This window comes from Girardinichthys multiradiatus, chromosome 4 (assembly GCF_021462225.1).
Source record: "Girardinichthys multiradiatus isolate DD_20200921_A chromosome 4, DD_fGirMul_XY1, whole genome shotgun sequence".
Taxonomy (NCBI): Eukaryota; Metazoa; Chordata; class Actinopteri; order Cyprinodontiformes; family Goodeidae; genus Girardinichthys; species Girardinichthys multiradiatus.
The window spans coordinates 38,057,196-38,079,719 of NC_061797.1; the positions used below are offsets into that span (position 1 = coordinate 38,057,196).

The 22,524-nt window shown below is 40.1% G+C and overlaps 1 protein-coding gene across 1 annotated transcript; it reads right to left on the bottom strand.

Moving 5' to 3' along the window:
• Positions 1–19: 19 nt before the first annotated feature.
• On the bottom strand, positions 20–21,853 carry pepd (peptidase D). The gene is made up of 15 exons (XM_047363620.1): positions 21,735–21,853; positions 20,004–20,187; positions 19,536–19,663; positions 18,213–18,276; positions 15,387–15,434; positions 14,431–14,492; positions 14,077–14,121; positions 11,349–11,424; positions 10,589–10,635; positions 10,166–10,234; positions 9,471–9,548; positions 9,083–9,231; positions 6,892–7,076; positions 1,007–1,198; positions 20–756 (listed from the first exon to the last, which is right to left on the bottom strand). Exons 1-15 carry the CDS (start codon positions 21,749–21,751, stop codon positions 619–621), a joined length of 1,482 nt encoding a protein of 493 aa, XP_047219576.1. The 5' UTR covers positions 21,752–21,853; the 3' UTR covers positions 20–618.
• Positions 21,854–22,524: the final 671 nt, after the last annotated feature.

Here is a 22,524-nt window from a genome sequence, read left to right on the forward strand (position 1 = left end):
AAATATATCAACAAATCAGTTTCACTTACTTGCAAGCTTAAATCTTTATTTTCGTTGCATTTTGTTAGAGTAGAAAATGAAAAAGAAATAAGCAGTTTTATAAAATCACAAAAATGTCAGAATGGTTGATAAAATCCCTGTCTTACCCATTGGTTTCTGTTAAAGGGAGTGCTGCTTATTTTTTATAAAAACCTTCAAATCACTATAAAAACCTTCATGAGGATCTAAGATGAGGAGTTGTGTGAATCCTCTTGAAATAATACTCTTCATTGTATGCCTTTTACCAAAGAACGTGATAGGTGATTTAAAGATATTTTTTCGGCACTAGTGGCCTTTATTTTTCCATTTTTTGACAGTAGGTAGACAGGAAAGAGGGGTAGAGAGAGGGGGAGACATTTGGTAAATGTCACCAGGTCCAGGACTCGAACCCGGGACAGCCACCATTCGAGGTACTGTAGCCTCTGTATATGGTCGCGCGCTTTCGCCCCTACACCACCAGCGCCACCCCATGATAGGTAATTTAAGACAGTATACAGCTCAGACTTTAGCAAAATGCATGATATTAGTATACAGCTCAGACTTTAGCAAAATGCATGATATTCTGTTTCATATTCAGGGTTACTCAGCACCACCTACGGGGTCGAAAGTTTTGCCAGAGTCTGCCATGAAAGCTTCAATCTCCTCCACTGTGCGAGGCACGCAGGTTAGCAGCTCCATCCCATCGGCTGTCACTGCAATGTCATCCTCAATGCGAACCTGGACAAGACAGAGAGATCGAGGTCAGTGAAGTATGCTAAATATCAAACTTTTCTTCAAAGTCTCCGTGAATGTAAAAATGTTAATGAATCTTAATGAAGTGAGAAACTGTCAAGAGTTTGGCAAAAGAGAAACAATTTAGGACAATTAAACAACATCCAATCATAAAAAAACTATTTTACAGTCAATGACTTCCTATTGATTCACAATCCAGCGACATGAACATATAAAACTCCACAAACACACTGACCCCTCCAAAGCCTCTGAAGCGAGCCAGCACTTGGTTGTTGATGAAGCAGCTTTGAGCAGGGTCAGCCAGGGCCTTGTCCAGCAGGTGGTTTATGAAATATATCCCAGGCTCTACAGTTAGGACCATCCTCTCCTGCACCAGGCGACCCATACGCAGACTCCTCAGCCCAGGCTCATCAATGCGCTCAACCCCCTTAAAAGTATAAATAACAGCAGTATTTTCAGTTATATATTTGACTTATGAAAAAGATACAACTACTTCTATTTAGAAAACAAGATAATTTATTTATATCTATAATTACCAACAATAGCTTTAATGAGCCAAGGGATGTTATACGGCAGTATCCAAAATGTTTACTTTTTAGAAGTGCACCAATCAATCGGCCAGAGATCAGCAGGTCAAAAACTGAAAAACTGGAATTATTTTCTAATTCATTAAATGCATTAAAATGAAGAACTCATATCATACTCTGTAAATGCATCAACCAACAGCATGTACTTTGATGGGACATATAATTTAATGGATACATATGAAAAGGCTTGTGATTGCAGATTCTGTTGGATTCCGAACTACTACCGCTATAAAATAACATGCAGCAGATTTTTTTAAATTGTCCATGCATCACAAATCTTAAGATAAAAAAATGAAATTTTAGAACTAGATCAAGTTTGAGGTCACAGAGCAGTCCTGAGTGCAGTAACCAATATGGCTGTACATATAATACAGTGAAATTAGCAAAGTATAAACTATTAGCACTTCTGTCACTTAAACAATACCTACAGGTGTATCTAATCAAATTCTAAACTTTTAATTAGTGCAATTCAAAAACAGAAACTCATATTCTATAAATTAATTTAACATGGTAAAAATTTTAAGTATTTATTGTGGTTCATTTTGATGTTTATGGCTGTTTAACTGGGATATCTGACTTCCGATTAAGGTCCATGTCCTGGATAGGTCTGTGTCTTGTGGCTCTTAAAGCACTGACTCCAGCTGCAAACCACACTTTGGGAATCTCCCCTTACCTCTTGAAAGGGCTTTGCCTCACAATCTTCTCAAAGCTGCAGTTATCCGTATTGATTTTTCCTTCTACTCAACCTTCCATTCATATGCTTTATTCTGTGAACAGCCAGCTTCTTTAGTGATGACCTTTAGTGGCTTAATCCTCTTTCTGAATGTCAATGACTGTCTGCTGGACAACTGTCAAGTCAGCAATATTTCCCACCATTGTGCTGGCCATATTATGAACATAACATAACAGTCAGTCATATTTCTATACCGCTTCTTCCGTAGTGGGTCGTGGGGAAGCTGGTACCTATCTCCAGCAGTCTACGGATCTCCAGCAGTCTACGGGTGGGAGGCGGGGTACACCCTGGACAGGTCGCCAGTCCATCGCAGGGCAACACACAAACAACCATTCACACACTCATTCACACACCTAAGGGCAATTTAGAGAGACCAATTAACCTAACAGGCATGTCTTTGGACTGTGGGAGGAAGCCGGAGTACCTGGTGAGAATCCCCGCATGCATGGGGAGAACATGCAAACTCAATGCAGAAAGACCCCCGGCCAGGAGTCGAAAACAAGACCTTCTTGCTGCAACAGTGCTACCAACTGTGCAGCCCCATAACCTAACATTTCTGTAATATTCTAATTTCCTGAGAAACAGAATTATGGGTTTTCATTAACTTTAAGCTATATTTATACAAATAAACAGAAATAAACAAAACTTTTCACTCTGTATGTAAAGACTTTCTACATCAGTTTTTCTTTTTAAATACAATAACTGAAAAAAAATCACTTTTCAATGGTATTCTGAGTTAGTGATATCCAGCTGTATGTGTGAACATGTTTTTTTAGACACTGCATAAAATGGAGAGGAATACATTACAAGCATACCGAGTAGAATATATGACATCATTTACAAATAGAGCACAGACTTCTGAGGCAATCTGAACTCAGGACAAGAAAGTACACCCTCTGTCAGCTCTACAGTTTAAAGATATAAATGATTTGGTCCTACCAAGTTATAAACTTTTCAAAAACCGCTGTTTATATCAAACAACTTAGCACAGACTCAACATGTTATTCATTTTTTAAACAAATTTGAAGTCTGGGATGAAAAGGACATAAGTTAGTTTCATTCCATCATTCGTGGTTATAGCACACCAAGATGGCGCCGCAGATGGTCGCCTCGGCGTGTTGGTGCGCATTGTTTTGTTTTGTTTTTTGCTTTAAAACGGTCTTCTGTGATGGTACCCGGAGCTCTCTCACCAGAGAAGAACTCATGAACATCAGGGCTACTACACCAGAGGAGTTATTTCCAACTTTCCTGTCTACTGCTCTGGAATTTTTGGACATTCTGGTCAAAGGTTCCGCTCACCTTTGTTCACGCGGTGAAACGCCGGAATAGAGGGAAACGGGCTGGGATGCTGGTACGTCTTCGCCAGCGTGGACTATGAACACCTTTACCTGGAATATTTCTCTCTAACGTGCGCTCACTTCCCAACAAAATGGAGGAACTACAACTGTTGTTGGGGAAAAACAGGGACTTTTATTCATCGGCAGTTTTGTGCTTCACGGAGACGTGGCTGTGTGGATTAATACCGGACTCTGCGCTGCAGCTGGCAGGATTCCAGCTCTACAGAGCGGACAGAGACACGGAACTCTCCGGCAAAGCGAAAGGTGGAGGAATCTGTTTTTACCTCAACAGTGGTTGGTGCAACGACGTGACAGTGATTCAGCAGCACTGTTCTCCAGACCTGGAATCCTTCATCTTAAACTGTAAGCCTTTCTATTCCCCCCGTGAGTTCGCTTCGTTCATCCTGGTCGGTGTTTACATCCCGCCACAAGCTAACGTGCAGGCCGCACAGCGCATGCTCGCCGACCAGATACTGAGTGTGGAGCGGACCAACCCGGACTCCTTAGTTATCGTCGTTGGCGACTTTAACAAAGGTAATCTGACCCACGAACTCCCCAAATATAGACAGTTTATAAAATGTCCGACCAGAGAGGACAACATTCTGGATCACTGTTACACCACCATCAGAGACGCTTATCACGCCGTCCCACGTGCTGCACTGGGCCAATCCGACCACATCATGGTCCACCTGATTCCTGCATACAGGCAGAAACTAAGCTCTGCAAACCTGTTGTGAGGACGACAAGGAAGTGGAGCAGTGAGGCTGTGGAGAATCTCCAGGCGTGTTTAGGCTGTACAGACTGGGATGTGTTCAGGACTACTACCAACAGTCTGGACGAGTACACAGAGGCTGTGACTTCCTACATCAGCTTCTGTGAGGACAGCTGTGTACCATCATGCACCAGGGTGAGTTACAATAACGACAAACCCTGGTTCACAGCTAAACTCAGAAGGTTAAGACTGGATAAGGAAAAGGCCTTCAGGAGTGGGGACAAAGACATATACAGAGAGGCAAAGTACAAGTTTGGCAAGGCAGTGAAAGAGGCCAAACGACTGTACTCTGAGAAGCTCCAAATCCAGTTCTCAGCCAACGACTCTGCGTCTGTCTGGAAAGGGCTCAAGCAAATCACCAACTACAAGCCGAAAGCCCCCCACTCCATCAACGACCGACGCCTCGCCAACGACCTGAACGAGTTCTACTGCCGCTTTGAAAGACAAAGGGACAGTCCTGCAACCATCCCCCACGACGCCCCCCAACAGCTGCAGCCACAATCCACCACCCCCACTTCCCCAACCTCAAGAGGGGCCTTGGCACCTCCAACCCCCACCCTGAAGTTCCCCCCCACCAGCCCCCTACCCACGCCGAGGACGGCTCTTTCCATCCAGGAGAGGGACGTCAACAAACTCTTCAGGAGACAGAACCCCCGGAAAGCTGCTGGTCCGGATTCTGTCTCACCAGCCAGCCTGAAGCACTGCGCTGATCAGCTGTCTCCAGTCTTCACAGACATTTTTAACACCTCACTGGAGACATGTCATGTGCCAACCTGCTTCAAGTCCTCCACCATCGTCCCTGTCCCCAAGAAGCCAAGGACCACAGGGCTTAATGACTTCAGACCCGTCGCTCTGACCTCTGTGGTGATGAAGTCCTTTGAGCGCCTTGTGCTCTCACGCCTAAAAGACATCACCGACCCCCTCCTTGACCCCCTGCAGTTTGCCTACAGAGCCAACAGGTCTGTAGACGATGCAGTCAACCTAGCCCTTCACTTCATCCTCCGGCACCTGGACTCCACAGGAACCTACGCCAGGATCCTGTTTGTGGATTTCAGCTCTGCCTTCAACACCATCGTCCCAGTTCTGCTACAGGAGAAGCTCTCCCAGCTGAGTGTGCCCGACTCCACCTGCAGGTGGATCACTGACTTCCTGTCTGACAGGAAGCAGCGCGTGAGGCTGGGGAAGCACGTCTCTGACTCCCTGACCATCAGCACCGGTTCCCCCCAAGGCTGTGTTCTCTCTCCTCTGCTCTTCTCCCTGTACACCAACAGCTGCACCTCCAGTCACCAGTCTGTCAAGCTTCTGAAGTTTGCGGACGACACCACCCTGATCGGACTCATCTCTGATGGTGATGAGTCTGCGTACAGATGGGAGGTGGACCATCTGTTGGACTGGTGCAGCCAGAACAACCTTGAGCTCAACGCTCTAAAGACAGTGGAGATGGTTGTGAACTTCAGGCAGAACCCAGCACCACCTGCCCCCATCACCCTCTGTGACTCCACAATTGACACTGTGGAATCTTTCCGCTTCCTGGGAACCATCATCTCCCAGGATCTCAAGTGGGAGCCAAACATCAGCTCCCTCATCAAGAAAGCCCAGCAGAGGATGTTCTTCCTGCGGCAGCTGAAGAAATTCAACCTGCCAAAGACTATGATGGTGCACTTCTACACAGCCATCATTGAGTCCATCCTCACCTCCTCCATCACCATCTGGTACGCCGCTGCTACAGCCAAGGATAAGGGCAGGTTGCAGCGTGTCATTCGGTCTGCTGAGAAGGTGATTGGCTGCAGTCTACTGTCGCTCCAGGAACTGTACACCTCCAGGACCCTGAAGCGGGCAGGGAAGATTCTGGCTGATCCCTCCCACCCCGGTCACAGACTCTTTGAGACTCTCCCCTCTGGCAGGAGGCTGCGGTCCATCCGGACCAAAACCTCACGCCACAAGAACAGTTTTTTCCCATCTGCCACCAGCCTGGTTAACAAAGCCCGGAAACCACCCTGACACTGTCCCTTTCCCCCACACCCCCCCTTTTTTTGCTGACAGGACACTTGTAACTTGTAACTCTATGAGTTACATTAACGCTCAGCTTGGACTCCTGCTTTACTTGCACTGCTTTACTTGCACAATGATCACCTGCACTGTTGTATTGCTCTTGCATCTTATACTGCTCTATATTTACTCTCACTCACTTAAAACTGTGCACATATATTTATATTATATTGTAGATATGTTTATACTGTTTAATTTGTACTGTATTGCACCGACTACGCCAAAACAAATTCCTTGTATGTCCAAAAACGTACTTGGCAATAAAGCTTTTCTGATTCTGATTCTGATTCGGTAAACTCTAGATTTTTACAAAATATGTAAGATCCAAACGTTTTAAGGAGGGTGTTTTTCTTTTTTTAACCATGACTATACATTTATTCCATCCAAAGTACTGTAAATTACTGAATTTCTGCTACCTACTGCCTTTTCAAACAAATTCCTTCTCAACGGCATTAATAATGTTTGTTAAAACATCACAAACCCGTCCCCCTCTCTGTTCTACATTCTTGTTATTACTGATGATACCTCAATATTTAGAGAGCAAGAATCCATCCATCTCCTACTATTGTAGTGGTTGCAGCCCAGACTACAGACTTTGATGAGCACCCAATGAAAACAGATTTTTGGTGTTCCCACTCCTACCTCTGGGTAACCTCCCACGTCGTGCACATCAATGCCCAGCAGGTGTCCCAGGCCATGTGGCATGAAGACAGAACCCAGGTGGACCTTCAGCATGTCCTCAACATTACCATGCAGGATGCCAATCTTCACAAGTTCCTCCAGGTGAACTCGGTCAGCCAGACGATGCATGTCAGTCCATTTCACACCTTTAAAACAAAAATCTTCTTATTAGGGAAAAGCCAGCAATGTTGACACAGACAAACCAATATCCTAGTATGCTGCCTATCACAAGTTTATTTTGACCATTTTATTTACTGTAAGACAATACAGACATTGTCCAAACTATGTCATAACACATCAGGAATTGTGTGGTACAGCTACACCTTCTCTAGTGGAAGTAGAGGTGAGAGGGTTTTCGGGGTAGATGTTGATTGCTAGAGCTGTTGTCAGTAATGTTTAGTGTGAACAACATTGCACTGGATGAGGTTTTCTCTAAGGCGAGATTCAAACCTCTCAGACTGTGTTCTTGTCCTCACATGAATTCAGTCAGCTATATCTGCCTCCGCCCCCTCAGGGTCCTTACAGATGACCATGTGTAGGCCTGATTTTTTGTGACTGCTTGCTGTGTGCCCTAACAGAGATGACTAAACTCCCCTTCAAAGGCACCAAATGCAGAATAGACACAAGGTTCCAGAAGTCTGAGGAATCTGTCATGCAAGTCCCACACAAAGTGGTGGTCCTTCTCTTTAAATGGTATACATCATCTGGTTTAGAGCCTGAAAAGGGTAAAAGCTAAATATAATTAAATTGCAATCTACCTTTTCATTGGTTTTCAAACCGGATAAGTAATAGTAAAAAACTTTTTTGAAAGAACACAAGCCCACTGCAACAGGAAGGACTTATCATATATGGATGATGAGATCTTGTCTAGAACCACACCACCAGTTTCATAGGAATTATAGAGTGGACTGTTGTCTTTCCAAAAAAGACCTTTCTGATAGGAATATACTGAATGGATTCCTGGTCACCTGTGACGCAGAAGAACGTAGTGAGAACTTCTGCTACAAAGATCATGCCCATCATGCATATACTGCCAAATGTGGGCAGGACATCTGAGTTCAGTCCCTTTTCTCTTAAGCCCGGGTAAGATGCTTTTGATGTCAACTTTGTTTTCTGGCTTTGCCTCACAATCCTGTTATTTGTGCACCTTCTCTCCTTACACTCAACTTTCTACCAGTATGCTTAGATACAGAACTCTGTAAAAAAAGCCCGCTTCTTTAGAAATTACACCTTGTGGCTTACCCCTCTTGTGAAGGGTGACAATAGCTCAATGTCTGCAGGGCCACAGACATCTTTACCTATGATTGTGTAGACCATAACATTTCTGCATTGAAGTCCTTTGTAATTGATCTTATGTAATAAACTGAATTTTGTGTTTCCATTAGCTGTAACTCTTGCTTGAAATATAACAATCTGTGTGTAATGAAACTATGTAACATAAATACATTTTTATGTGATATTCTGATTTTTAAGATGCATCTTTGCTGTTTTTATGTAAGTACTGTTTTTATCTATTCTAACATTTACAGCATAAATATACAGTTTTTCCCTTTCACTTTAATTTCTACAGAGGATGTCAAGACTGCACATGCGTTGATTCACGACCCCCCAGTCAGCTCCCGACCCCACCTTTTGGAACCACTGCCTTAAGCTGTCACCATTTGGCTCTCCTTAACATTTTACATTTTCTGCTAGAATGAACATATGTGCTTTGTCAAAAGGGAATTAGTTAAAATTCTCTTCCCAATGTGTCTCCCTGAGCTCTTAGGAGTTTCGTGTAAGGACAGTAGAGCAGATAGAAGATGCATGTGTTTCGTGAAATATGGAGTAATAAGGAATAATAGTGTAGGGCTGAATTGCTATTCGTTAAAACTCTTAATAAACACCTGATTCGTTATTATTCTTACTTTTTTCACTTTAGCTTTAAATAAAGATTTTATGTTTTATTTATACTGTGGATCTATAGTTCTACAAAATAGTCCAAAAAATGTTTTAAAACTATGCCTGAGTAGAATGTTTCAGAGGCACTGCAGATTAATATGAGATATATGAAGAATTTTAGTCCTGTATTGCTTCTAAAATAAGAAACTGTAACCACTTTACACCGTCATTTTTTGGTAAACTTGTCTTTGGTATCACTAAAGATGATAACCTGGTTTGAGGGCAGCCATGACGCTGCGTGAGGATTTTAGAACTGCCTCATAGATGGCCCTCTGGTCTGCAGTGAACTTTCCATTGGCCGGGAAGGAGCAGGTTATATCTGACGAGTAGCAGTAGTACTCTCCACCCATGTCAAACAAACTGCAGAGAAAAGCAACATCTCAACACATTCATTTGTTTCTACTGCTTTTGGTTTTGTGTTTCAAGAGCTTCACAGCTTCTGGTCTTTCAATACGTAGTGGTAAATACAACAACAGAACACCAGAAAGGCAATTTGGTGCCATTATCTTTAAATTATTTTTGAAATGCTTTCAAGACAAATTGTGAGTTATGAATCATTAGCTTAAAGTTATAAAAAAAAAACAATAAAGTTTGCTCACCACATGTCTCCATCTTCAATTGTCTTGTCATTCGGAGCCCCAGCATGACCATAGTGGAGGACGGAGGAATTATTGCCCCTGGAGGAGAAAATGATTGGAGAACTAAACACAAAATTTTATCAAATTTCCCAGCTTCAACTCATCTCATGTTTTGAGCTCGTAAATGAAAAAAAAAAAAGTGTTATAGCCAATGATTCTGAAATGTGAACCACTTTAACTGTTTTTTCCCAGATAACCCTAAATGGCCATGTAGGGCCGTCTGCATAGTCAAAGCTAATTTCTAACCATGCAGGTTGCAACCAAAGATCTTTTCCTTTTGTCTGAGAGCCTATCCGCACTTACTTGGGCTAAATGAAATAGTTCAGGAATAATCGGAACCTCAAAGACTGATTAATGATTGCATCAAATATTGTTTGAGATTAGAAAATAGAGATTGTTTCCTGGAAAAAAAGCATTTGCTTCTTCAGATCTTTAAGGAGTTTATGACACTGATTGATCTGTAAGTATTCAAATAGTTAAATGTAACTTAACTTTGCTACAAAAATAGTTTACACGCACTATACCCTTTAAGAAAAACATGATAAACATGGCTTTTACAAAAGAAACAATAGAATGTTTACTAAAGATTAGCTTTATCAAGTAAAAAGTCACAAACTAAGAATGTAATTTAAAAGAAATAAGTCATAAATCCTCACGTTCCACAGATGCAGGTGTATGAGGTGTGGCGCATCCCGCCTTTGGAGTAGCAGTAGTGTTGGAACAGACTAAAGAAAAACACATTAGCAGTAAGAAGGGAAGTAAACAATGTTAACACAGTCATCTTCAGTGAAAATATTAATTAAATGAAGAGTTTGTCATCTGCATAGCATAGAAGTTATTTTATGGTCAAGAACATCAGTGACTTTTACGGTTCTTGGAGGGATTATAATGACAGGGAAGGACTGATGGCTAACATTTCAACAAACACAAAAAAGAATGACAAACATGACCTAAAAATATCACAGCAATCTCTATCAGCAAATGGCTGCAAAATAAGCCAAGAAGCGCTGCGCTTCCACATCTTGTCAGCAAGCGCAGACCAACAGTTCCACTGACCAAAGACAAAGGCTACACCTTACCTCTCCATTTCATATTCTTTCTTTCCAGGTTTGGCATTTTTCATCACCTACAAAAATGAGATATTATAATCAATATATTATTAAGATCAAGATCATAATTAATAAGGTAAGGTAAGGTAAGTTTATTTATATAGTGCTTTTCAGTAACGAGACACTCAAAGCTCTGTAAGATAATCTGTAATAAGATTGCATTATTATTAGCAAACTAAAATAGTTAAAAATAATCTGTGCCAACTGCATGCACAGAATAAAACCCTGTATTTTTATTTTGTGGACAAAACTGGATCAAGAAAACGATAATGGTATAAACAGACACTTTAGGTTGCTTTTTTTGTTTTGTCTAATCCGATGATTCTATAAAGATTTGTGGAAAACTGAGTTTATCACTGTACAAACATTCTCCCTGAAAAACAAGAGATAAAAAACAATTTTCTATCTCTCCTGTGTATCGCTGAACTGGCCAATGCCAAACTATCCTTGTGAAATGCCAAATCCCGTTTGTACCCAATTAATTCAAAGACTGATGCAATGGCTAAATTCACAGGCTACGTGTAAAAAAAAACATAGTGTAGCCTATTCTTATGTAGCTTAGATGTGCCCTTTCAGTATCAATAAATCGAAATGAGTGTCTTAAACTTCTGCAAGGCTTTTGATACACTGCTTCCTTAATTTAAGTTTCTGAGCTATGAAACTTCTTCTTTATTAAGGCCCCAGTTTAAACATCCTCCCATACAATCTGTCTTGATAAGGAGTATATTACGATTTTGTGAGCGTCACTGGAAATCCTGTTGGTGTAGCGCAGGACCTCCAGTTCCATATCAGTCTTAAGGAGACGACTGCAACACCAGACACAACAAGGAGTAATCAGTTCAAATTATGGTCTGTACAACAGATGCCAAACAGTATATCTGAACTTTGTTAAACAGAGATCTGTTTTTGGGATTAAATAAATGTATTTTGTATATGAAAGACACATGTGAAACGCCCACAGTTTGTTAAAATATGCTGTATTTGCTGATGACACACAGATCTTAGGTTCTGACGAAAACTTCCAAAAACTTTAAAATCAAATCACATGCGAAACTGAATGAATTGTTGCTAAAGCTGAATAAAACTCAATTTATAGAATCCGGGTAGGAATTTAAAAATAAATACTAAATCAGATAACAACAGAAAATGTTCACATAGACACAGTACAAGAAATTAAATTCCTGGATGTGATGTAATGTCCTTAAAACAAGTCAACATGAGGCTCAGTATTGTGTGTGGCCTCCACGTGTCTGTATGACCTCCCTACAACGCCTGGGCATGCTCCTTATGAGACGGCGGATGGTCTCATGAGGGATCTCCTCCCTGACCTGGACTCCCAACTCCTGGACAGTCTGTGGTGCAACATGACGTTGGTGGATGGAGCGAGACATGATGTCCCAGATGTGCTCAATCGGATTCAGGTCTGGGGAACGGGCGGGCCAGTCCATAGCTTCAATGTCTTCATCTTGCAGGAACTGCTGACACACTCCAGCCACATGAGGTCTAGCATTGTCCTGCATTAGGAGGAACCCAGGGCCAACCGCACCAGCATATGGTCTCACAAGGGGTCTGAGGATCTCATCTCGGTACCTAATGGCAGTCAGGCTACCTCTGGCGAGCACATGGAGGGCCGTGTGGCCCTCCAAAGAAATGCCACCCCACACCATTACTGACCCACTGCCAAACTGGTCATGCTGAAGGATGTTGCAGGCAGCAGATCGCTCTCTATGGTGTCTCCAGACTCTGTCACGTCTGTCACATGTGCTCAATGTGAACCTGCTTTCATCTGTGAAGAGCACAGGGCACCAGTGGCGAATTAGCCAATCCTGGTGTTCTCTGGCAAATGCCAAGCGTCCTGCATGGTGTTGGGCTGTGAGCACAACCCCCATTTGTGGACGTCAGGCCCTCATACCTTCCTCATGGAGTCGGTTTCTAACCGTTTGTGCAGACACATGCACATTTGTGGCCTGTTGGAGGTCATTTTGCAGGGCTCTGGCAGTGCTCCTCCTGTTCCTCCTTGCACAAAGGTGGAGGTAGCGGTCCTGCTGCTGGGTTGTTGCCCTCCTACGGCCTCCTCCACGTCTCCTGGTGTACTGGCCTGTCTCCTGGTAGCGCCTCCAGGCTCTGGACACTACACTGACAGACACAGCAAACCTTCTTTCCACAGCTCACATTGATGTGCCATCCTGGATGAGCTGCACTACCTGAGCCACTTGTGTGGGTTGTAGAGTCCGTCTCATGCTACCACGAGTGTGAAAGCACCACCAACATTCAAAAGTGACCAAAACATCAGCCAGAAAGCATAGGTACTGAGAAGTGGTCTGTGGTCCCCACCTGCAGAACCACTCCTTTATTGAGTGTCTTGCTAATCACCAAAGATTTCCCCCTGTTGTCCATTTGTACAACATCATGTTAAATTGATTGTCAATCAGTGTTGCTTCCTAAGTGGACAGTTTGATTTCATGGGAGTTTGATTTACTTGGAGTTATATTGTGTTGTTTAAGTGTTCCTTTATTTTTTTGAGCAGTGTATATTATATGAAGTGTGTATTATTATCAATGAGTTTTGAATGGGCTGCATGGTGGCACAATTGTTGGCACTGCTGCTTGCAGCAAGAAGGTCCTGGGTTCAACTCCTGGCCTTTTCTGCATGTTCTCCTCATGCACGTGTGGGTTCTCTCCAAGTACCAAGTACTCCGGCTTCCTCCCACATAGCAAAAATATAACTGTTAGGCCCAATAGGTCCATTCAAATTTTGCATACATGTGTCCTAAAGGGCAGTAGGATTAAATAAATACAAACCTCATCCCTTTACTGTTCGAGCATGTAATTGTTTTGAATAATCCATTTCACTAGTTTTTAAAATTTACATGTTTGAAATAAACTGAGTGTGAAAATCGAATATTCCTTTGAAATTTTAAGTAAGAACTTCATCAATGTTTAGCTCACAACAAACTCTGCCACAGTCCTCTTTTTAGATGGCTAATTCACATCTTTTTCACTTATCCAGGGTATTGCTAGGGATAAATTTAGCAAATAAGTCCAAGGCAGAGGTAACCAGTAGAAACACTGACGTCTATTCTAAAAACAGAAAGCCAATTAAAAGAGATCCTCGTCGTTTTCAGCGAGAGGAGGGGAGCAGAGGGCTCAATCAAGCTCTGCGCTCCAAGAGATGTGCCTCAAAAGCATTCTTCCTCATTTCAGAAAACATCAATTCATCTGGAGGGTCCAAACTCTAATACCAGAGACAACCAGGCGAGCACGTAGATCATTATGTCCATGCAGAGGGATTTCTGACTCAGAGAAGAGAGAAGCAGAAGCAACCCCCCCCCCATTACAACCACAAACAAATTCCCTAGGATGTGTGATTGTTTGAGAATTGTGGTGAAGAAACTTTTTAAAGCCCCTAAGGCGAACGTTCTCAGCAATTCAGTATAAAATGCAGTTTGTCACACTCACCATTCCACAATGACTGGGTGTAAAAGAGTGTTGTTCACTTGGAAGCTGAAAACAGGAGAAAGTGCATCATAAACTCAACGAAATGTAATGTTTCTTAACTGGTTAACACAAAGTATCTGCGAGAAGATACAAACGTAAATATATGCAAGCAGGAAAAGAACAAAGAACCACGCTTAGGACAACAGCGCATTTCTGTTAAAGTGAGACATAAATAAAAAGGAAGTTTGTTTGCCTAGTTATAGTCAGTAGCATTAACAAGGAACATTGGTGTGTGTTGGGCTATAAATTTAAAATAGCCACCTTCACAAATAAAGATGAATTATATTAATGTAAATTACAGCCAATTAAACATACCTACTAATTCCTTCAAAGGAGGCTTCGCGGCAGATGCTCCCACTATCAGTGTTCTGTCCTCGCTGAAACGGAAACAAAATGACTAGATCCCCAACAAGTGTAACTGTACACAAAAACCACGGCTCGATACGTTTTCAGTTCACTATAGAACTGACTGGAGATTTGGTTTGAATGGATGGATGGATGGATGGATGGATGGATGGATGGATGGATGAATGGATGGATGAATGGATGGATGGATGGATGGATGGATGAATGGATGGATGGATGGATGGATGGATGGATGAATGGATGGATGGATGGATGGATGGATGGATGAATGGATGGATGGATGGATGGATGGATGGATGGATGGATGGATGGATGGATGGATTGATGAATGGATGGATGAATGGATGGATGGATGGATGGATGGATGAATGGATGGATGGATGGATGGATAGATGGATGGATGGATGGATGGATGGAACCACAATACCACTTGAAAACTGTCAATGTTGTTCAGGAAATTTTAACTGTTTAGACATTTAAGAATAAAAACTGTTTACATTTCTTTGAAATTGTTTTTGATATTTAAACAATCCAGTGTATGTGAAGTACTTAAATACACTATAAGGTTTTGGTTTGTCCACTTTTTCTTGTCCACTGTAGCTGCATGAGAAACATATTGTTCCCAAATAGCAGTTTATTGGAATCCGGGAGTCCTCTCTTTTTTGTTTAGGTGTCCCTTTTAAAGTTGCGCTACAGAGCGTTGCATTGTGCACTTGATTCCACACATTAACAATCTGCATGTGTTCAGGTATGAAAGAATGCTGTATTTGCGTACCGAACCAACCGTGCTGTACCGGATATTTTCAGTACAAATACATGTAACATTACACTCCTAATATATTGGTTTAGTGGCTAACACAGGTAGACATCATAAACTGTAATCCTGGTGATTAAATGAGAGTTACCAGTGTCAGCAGAACTGATGGCTTCATGTTGGTCAGGACGTCAGCAATCTACAGGAAATAATGAGAAGAGTCAGACTTCCAGCGGAACTTCAAAAATGACAAGAATCGGTCCTCATAATAAAGGTCACTCTGACAATGTGGCCTTTCCAGTAATAAGCACCTCAATTGATGACAAGAGTCTGCTTTACTCTGCTAGAAGCATAAACAGCTCAAAATAAATTCTGGCCTCAAACATTGGGGTAGTATTTGAGAATGTCATGTTGACTTTTCTAAGATACATTATACTGCATTTTGGCTGCCACTGCAATGGACTTTTTTGTCATAGCAAAGTACTTTTTTCCCATGTAAAGCACTTTGAATTGTCTTGCAGCTGAAATATGATATATAAATAAACTTGAATTGCCTAAATAATAAATAATCACAAATAAATAAAGATGCAATGCAAGGGGTTTGAATATCAACTTCTGGGCAGGGTTAGGATTTCATGAGTGGTAAAGTTGCTTACACTGTTTCTTATCTTGCCATAAATGTTGGCTTATCTACAAGCATGACAAAATGAAATCCTGTCGGCTCTAATACTGTATGTGTGTTAAAGTATTTGTGTTGTAAATAAAATTAAGACCTACATAAATGATCAGAAAAATAAAACAAAACATAGGAAAAGAGAAAGTTGATGTGTTGCTTATGACGTGCCCGTTTTGTATAGTGTGTTTTGGGATGCCGTCAGTGTTTTAGTGTCAGGATAGGTTCGTTACACTTTCTGTGACATCTGCACCCCCAAGTGGCAAAATTATTAGCTAAATTAATCGGAAAGTTGGTCAGAGTGCATCTGTTGGATCTGCTCTGGTTATCCAGCATCCCAGGGTGAGTGAATCTTCACCAGCACAGACTGAGCTTCTGCAAAGTGCAGCGTCCGATTAAGTAATGCAATCATTAATCAGGTTCATTGCTGCGATATTTGAGAATGTTAATTTTGCATGCGTGGAACAGATGTCCAGTATATACAACTTCTCAGCGTTGTAACGCTCATGCCACAGGATTTTTTTTAACATTTCCAAAACAATCCATTGGAGGCTGGCTTAGAATGACATTGAACTGTGAAGGCCAGTGTCAAATGTGAAGGAAGGTGATGCCGGGGCGTAATTTATTTAAGACTGTGCATCTTCCAACACCATTGTGACAGAATTACTCTGATTTGATATCTGCATCATTAAAAGTAAGCTGACTTTGTTGCAACACAGATGGCTCAGCTAATTACTTAAGAATGCAAAAGCCACTGTCAACTTTGCTCTTAAAGTCCATAAAGTTGTGGCAGCTTTCAGAGCTAATGATTAGCTTGTGAACAACCACAGACTGTCGCATCTTTTGCCTACCTCAGCGCCTTAGAAAATGTCCTGTTACAGAAACACATTACACAAAATAAAGACAAGGAAGTGGTTATATTTGAATCCAACATTCAGACTAAATAACACGTATAAGACTTGGTAAGGAACTCTAGTTAAGTAGCCTTGCACAGGAGTTTTAGACTTTTGTGGTGCATAATCTTGTATCTCTAATTTCAGAGGTTGTTTCTACAGAAACCAGCTGCTAAAAAGAAAGAGGTTCTAATTTCTATCAAATTTAATTGATAGGGAGGGCTGCTGGTTCAAATCCCAACTTCCTGAGCTGATAATATTTCTATCATCTGTAAGACACTTTGGAGGAAGCCCTGAGCGAAGCGATGTAGGGGTTTTACTAAAAGAAGTAATATGATAACTTCTTGAGTTTCTAAGACACTGAGATTTATGGACTGTAGATGCATATTTTGATACCCTAATAAGCTGTGATCAAATCCAGTTCCTGATTTCTGAATAACACCTGAAGTCATGAAAAGCATAAAGAGTTCCCTTAAACAATAGCTGAGTATTTAAAATAAAAATGCTGATTAAACTAATCATGCACTGGTTCTAATAAAAGGGAAGTAATGTTTTTTTTTTTTTTTTTGCAATCCTTACAGATGAATACAGTAAAATCCTTTCTTGGATGAGTGAATTTGTTTACAGACAGAAAGTGTTGAGATGCAACTTCTTCGTTGAATAATCTGCTGCTAATTTGCATAATGCAATGAAACTATTAGAATAATCTAATACCTTGTGTTGGTACTAAAATGTAGAAATACCAAACATATCAGCAGGATTAGTCAGGAGGTAAGGTGTACAAATACAAAGGAATGGAAAATTCATACCTTTTTTTAGGGCTGGGAAAGTTATTGTTATTATTACATTAACTTAATAATAAACTAAAGCTGGCTTAATAAACTAAAGCTTACTGTGGGGATCTTGACTGCTTCCTTGATTAATCTCTCTTTGCTGGGCCTGTCAGTTTAAGTGGAAATCCACATCTTGAAAAGTTTGCAGCTGTGCCATTCTGAAATGTGCCAAATAATGTCCTTATATTCCCAGATGTTTTTCAAACATGGCAGGACAGACCATGAAAGCTTTTCACATAGATGCATGCACATGGCTCGAATGAGGAATTCCTTTCAGAAACAGACGTGAATCGTCAAATATAATCTTCAATATTACACTGCATGTTTTATCTCTGTCCCCTATGTTGGACATGATGACACACCTCTAGTAACACTTATTAAATTTGCATCATCTGCAGTAAGATAAGCTACAAATGTAAGGTTAATCAGATGACCAGGCACAACTACATAAGCTTCTGCCAAGATTTGCAAATAAAACAATTATAGCCACAATTAAAACATCATTTGGTGGTACTAAGATGCCATTACAGCACAGAAAAGGTCACATTAGGGAGGCTGGAAAGGTAACACAAACTTACATCACAGGTGTACTGCACTTCATCAACAGCATACTTCTCCTTGAAGTGCTCTTTAGGAAAGATCCTGTTTACAGATGCAAACAAAACTACTGATAAAGCAAAGTTAAAAAACATATTGCATGTAAAATGTGGTATTTTCACACACTAAATACTCAGCAAGTTTCAAAACTAATGTGAAACACATTTTCCCTGCTAGAAGGTCTGAACTGATGCAAGAACAAGGTAACAACTACAGATACAGATACAATGGATAAATAAAGTTTTCTTGAGACTTTGTCAAGGATGTCTTCTTGTTACTACTGTGCGTCTACTGTAGTGGTCTTCACATTTAGAAATATACAATTATCACATCAAATGTTTAAAGTAGTAATTGAAAGCAGTAACTGAATTCAAAATATCCTAATTGTTTGTTTGCTTTTGTACTTTTGCCTATCACTGTCTTTCCTTCCACTCAATTTTCCATTAATATGCTTAAATACAGAACTCTTACAACAGCTTGATTCTTTAGAAATTACATTTTGTGGCATACCCTGCTGTCAAGTAGGCAGTTTACTCTGTGATGGTGTAAACAATAACATGGCTATAATATTTATACAAATGTTATAGAAACCAAATTTTGGGGTTTTTATTAGCCTGCAGGCATAATCCTCAAAATTAACAGAAAGAAACACCTGAAATACAGTCATATTTAATAAATTAGAATATATGTTCTGGTGAGGCTCATTTGTCAGATTAAAAGTATCTTTAAGCAGGTTTTAAACATACTTTCATTAAGCCCAATTTCTGTAGGAAAAACTTTTTTTTTATTGCTCTAATGTAATATTCTAATCTTAAATGTCACGTTTTCTATGAAAAAATCCTCATGATTCCCAGATATAAAGGTCTGTGTTTAAATAATCTATATAATGTGTTAAACTTAGTGAATTGAGTTACTGACATAAATGAAGTTTTTAATAATATTCTAGTTTATTGAATGGGTAGGTATATCCATCTGTGGGGAATTAATGTATATATATATAATACCTTTGTTTTATTTTTGGAATAGAAATACTGAAATACATTTTTAAGATAAATTTGTATGGCCAACAGTTTATCCATTTCACCAAGGCCTTTCCTCTAGACAATTACCTACTGGATTCAGACACTGAGAAGGTGGATGTGCATGCAAATCAGTTTTAACCAGAAATAGGTAGAAACTGAAAATAAAACAAAACATCTTGAAGTGGAGAACATGATTGCTCAATTCCCAACATAAAGCCTTTCCCTTGCTGTTTTTAGGGTGTTGGCAGTGTCCAAAGCTCTTTGAGGATTAGTAGGACTTACTCCCCCATCCAAGTACCATAGCTTTCAGGCAGTTTAGGAACAAAAAGAATGGATTTCTCAGTGTCCACATCAATGGCTCCAAAACAGTCAGCCTCTGTCACCCCAAAGGCCCAGTGGAAGAAAGACTCCTGCATAGGAAAAAGAATCAGAAATGTAAAAAAGATGTTTTGTTCTTTGTGAACAAAGAACTTAAACAGTCATAAGCACCAAAAACAAACTAAAAGATATATCTAATGATTTCTATGGAATATGACAGGCAAGACTTCATATTTTATGTGATGTGATAATAAGAAGCAGCTAAACTTGTGTTGAGGTATTTGTTCATTCAAATCAGTTAACCCCTCTCCACCTTTTATTAGAGGTCAGGAAACAAAACCAAAGCCACACTCCTATTCTTTGAAAGTGCCATAAACTCAATGTTGGCTTGTGGATTATGAATTAATAAATAAATGCAAAAATACAACCCACCTGCCTGAAGAGGACATCAGTGTCCGTGCAGTACCTCTGACTTTGCTCTCCACCTTGCAGCAACACCACTGATTTTGGCTCTAAACCATCTTTAGCTTTCAACCCCTGGCACAATCTTTGACGATTCTCAAGAAAAAGGGCAGCAGACACCCTCAGGGTGTCATTACCCAGCCAGTAGATGGGTCTGAAATGACAAGAGGATATATATCAGGAAAGTCTGGGTGGCTGGTGACACTAAAATTTACCTGGTGGTTTTTGCTAAGATTATTTGGTCTTGCTCAAGCCTGCAACAAAACAACCATACTGACTCTTCAGATTATTTTTATCCAGATATTTCTACAAAATGTCTGGATGTGAGAGGCAAAATGTTTCAAATCCTAGAGCGACACTTCTGTTGTTAACCCTTAAACATGGCCTGCAGTACATTAAGTTAAAGACAATGCACTTCTTTAATTATTTTAAGCATCACTTTAATTTCTATTTCAGTTTTAAATTAATTAAACATTCAAAGCAATTGAAAAAAAGGTTTGGTCATAAAGTATCACATCTTTAATAAGTTAGTTATTTATTTCTATCTAGATTGTTTATTTTCCACTGTGTACTGTGGCAGTCAATCATGGCTTTGAAATAGCTTCAGTAGGTCTCTCTTTGTTAAATATAAATTTTTCCATGACACACCCAACACATAAGTTCCCGAAACTTTGAATATAGAAGCCAAGATTCCGCTCTAAAGAGTACTTTAGAAGATTAAAATTGTGCACAGTGAATAGTGACGACAAACCATTTATAAGGTATTAGCAAATCTCATTCTATTCATTTGATAGGCTTGACAATGATGAGGACAAGGCAATAAAAACCCAGTTCCGTTTAGAAAAAACAGTTTAGACAGAAGATGCTGACAGGCAACTTTGTAAATTATAGGTCTTAAGAAATAAATCTGGTCTCGATCAAGAGGTTTGCTGATAAGATAAAGCATATTTCCACCTGGGGCAGAGGTTAACCCATAACCTGGCAGAAGAACTTTCACTCAGTGACACTGATACGTTGTAATTAAGCTCCCTTTGCCACAATTCTCTAATTTACATTTCCCAAATAATTTCCATCTTATTATGTGATCAAGACAGACTTTGAATAGTTTCTACACCGTAGTCGAACCTTGCACCATTTTTATTACCATTCGATTTTTTAACCACTAGATACCCATGTTTTAAATCTACAAAAACACCTGTATTATTCTATAAGAAAAGTACTCAAATCCTTAAATAGGAATTAAGCAATAGATGAGAAAGTGGATTGCTTTAACTCTCATGAAATAGATGGTGGCATAAGTCAAAGTCCTTTAAGGAGATAAACTGCACTGGGTTTCAGTGACATTGAGTGCTTGTGAAATACTAAATACAATAATATATGCCTGCAAAGATCCTACAACAGCCCTGTGAAAAATTAAAACACTGACAGAACACTATTTCATTGGTTTGAAACTGTATCCAGCAGCTACGCTCTTTAGCTTTTGATTAATAGGGTTAAATGAAAACGTTTACTACTGTTAATATAAAAACGGATGGAAAAATGGCCAGAACTATTATAATTCCGCAAGAAATTTTCTGCTGAACAGTTCGCACAGCTCTCCCTAACAGCAGTTAAAACGGCTAATAAATCAAAACATTAATAACAGCTACTATGACTGAATATTACGTACACAATAATATAAAATATTCTCCGCTAACTCACTGTGCAATTGAAGCCATGACGGAACTTTCTGCGTCTGGACTGTCACGTGTTACCAACGGTCACGTGATTTTTGCTGGGCTGAACGAAATCAGCTGACGGGAAGTTGTGCTGCATTCAAGTGTTCAGGACATTCCAGTTTCAACTGCTAAACTGCCGTCGCCAGGGGGAAATGATAGAACATAAGTATAGAACAAATGCAGCATGAAAGTCCGCGATTGAGTCGAGCTTAGATGCGTTTCTTCACCAGATGTGCGTCTACACAGCGTTTTACCTTAATGGTCCATTAAAGTGACAATAATTTCCAAAATGATCAAATATCACCAGTGTTGTAGTCAGTGTTGACCATTTTAACTTATTTTACTGCTATATTTTAGTTTTATGAAATGGTAAAATCTGATCAAAACTATAGTCATAGGTGTACAAGTCATTTTTAAAAGGTTAAAATAAAAAAATAATCTAATAGGTTTCAGAAGATATATTTTAAAGGTGGCAGCACATTAAATAGACTTTCTTTGTAGTATTTAGCTTTTTCATTTATTAGTTTACCATCTAAGATGAAATTGTAGAGCCTTGTGCTGCTAATACCTCATAGTATCACAACATACCTCAAAGTCACACAGCTTGACCTAAAAGCCCAGGCGTTGGATTAGTCAGTGTCAATCACAAAACAAACAGATTGTACAGTGAACCTGAAAGGTATTCACAGGGCAGCATTTTTCCACATTTAGCTATGTTACAGCCTTATTTCAAAAGGTATCAAATTATCCTTTTTCCTCAAAATTCTACACAA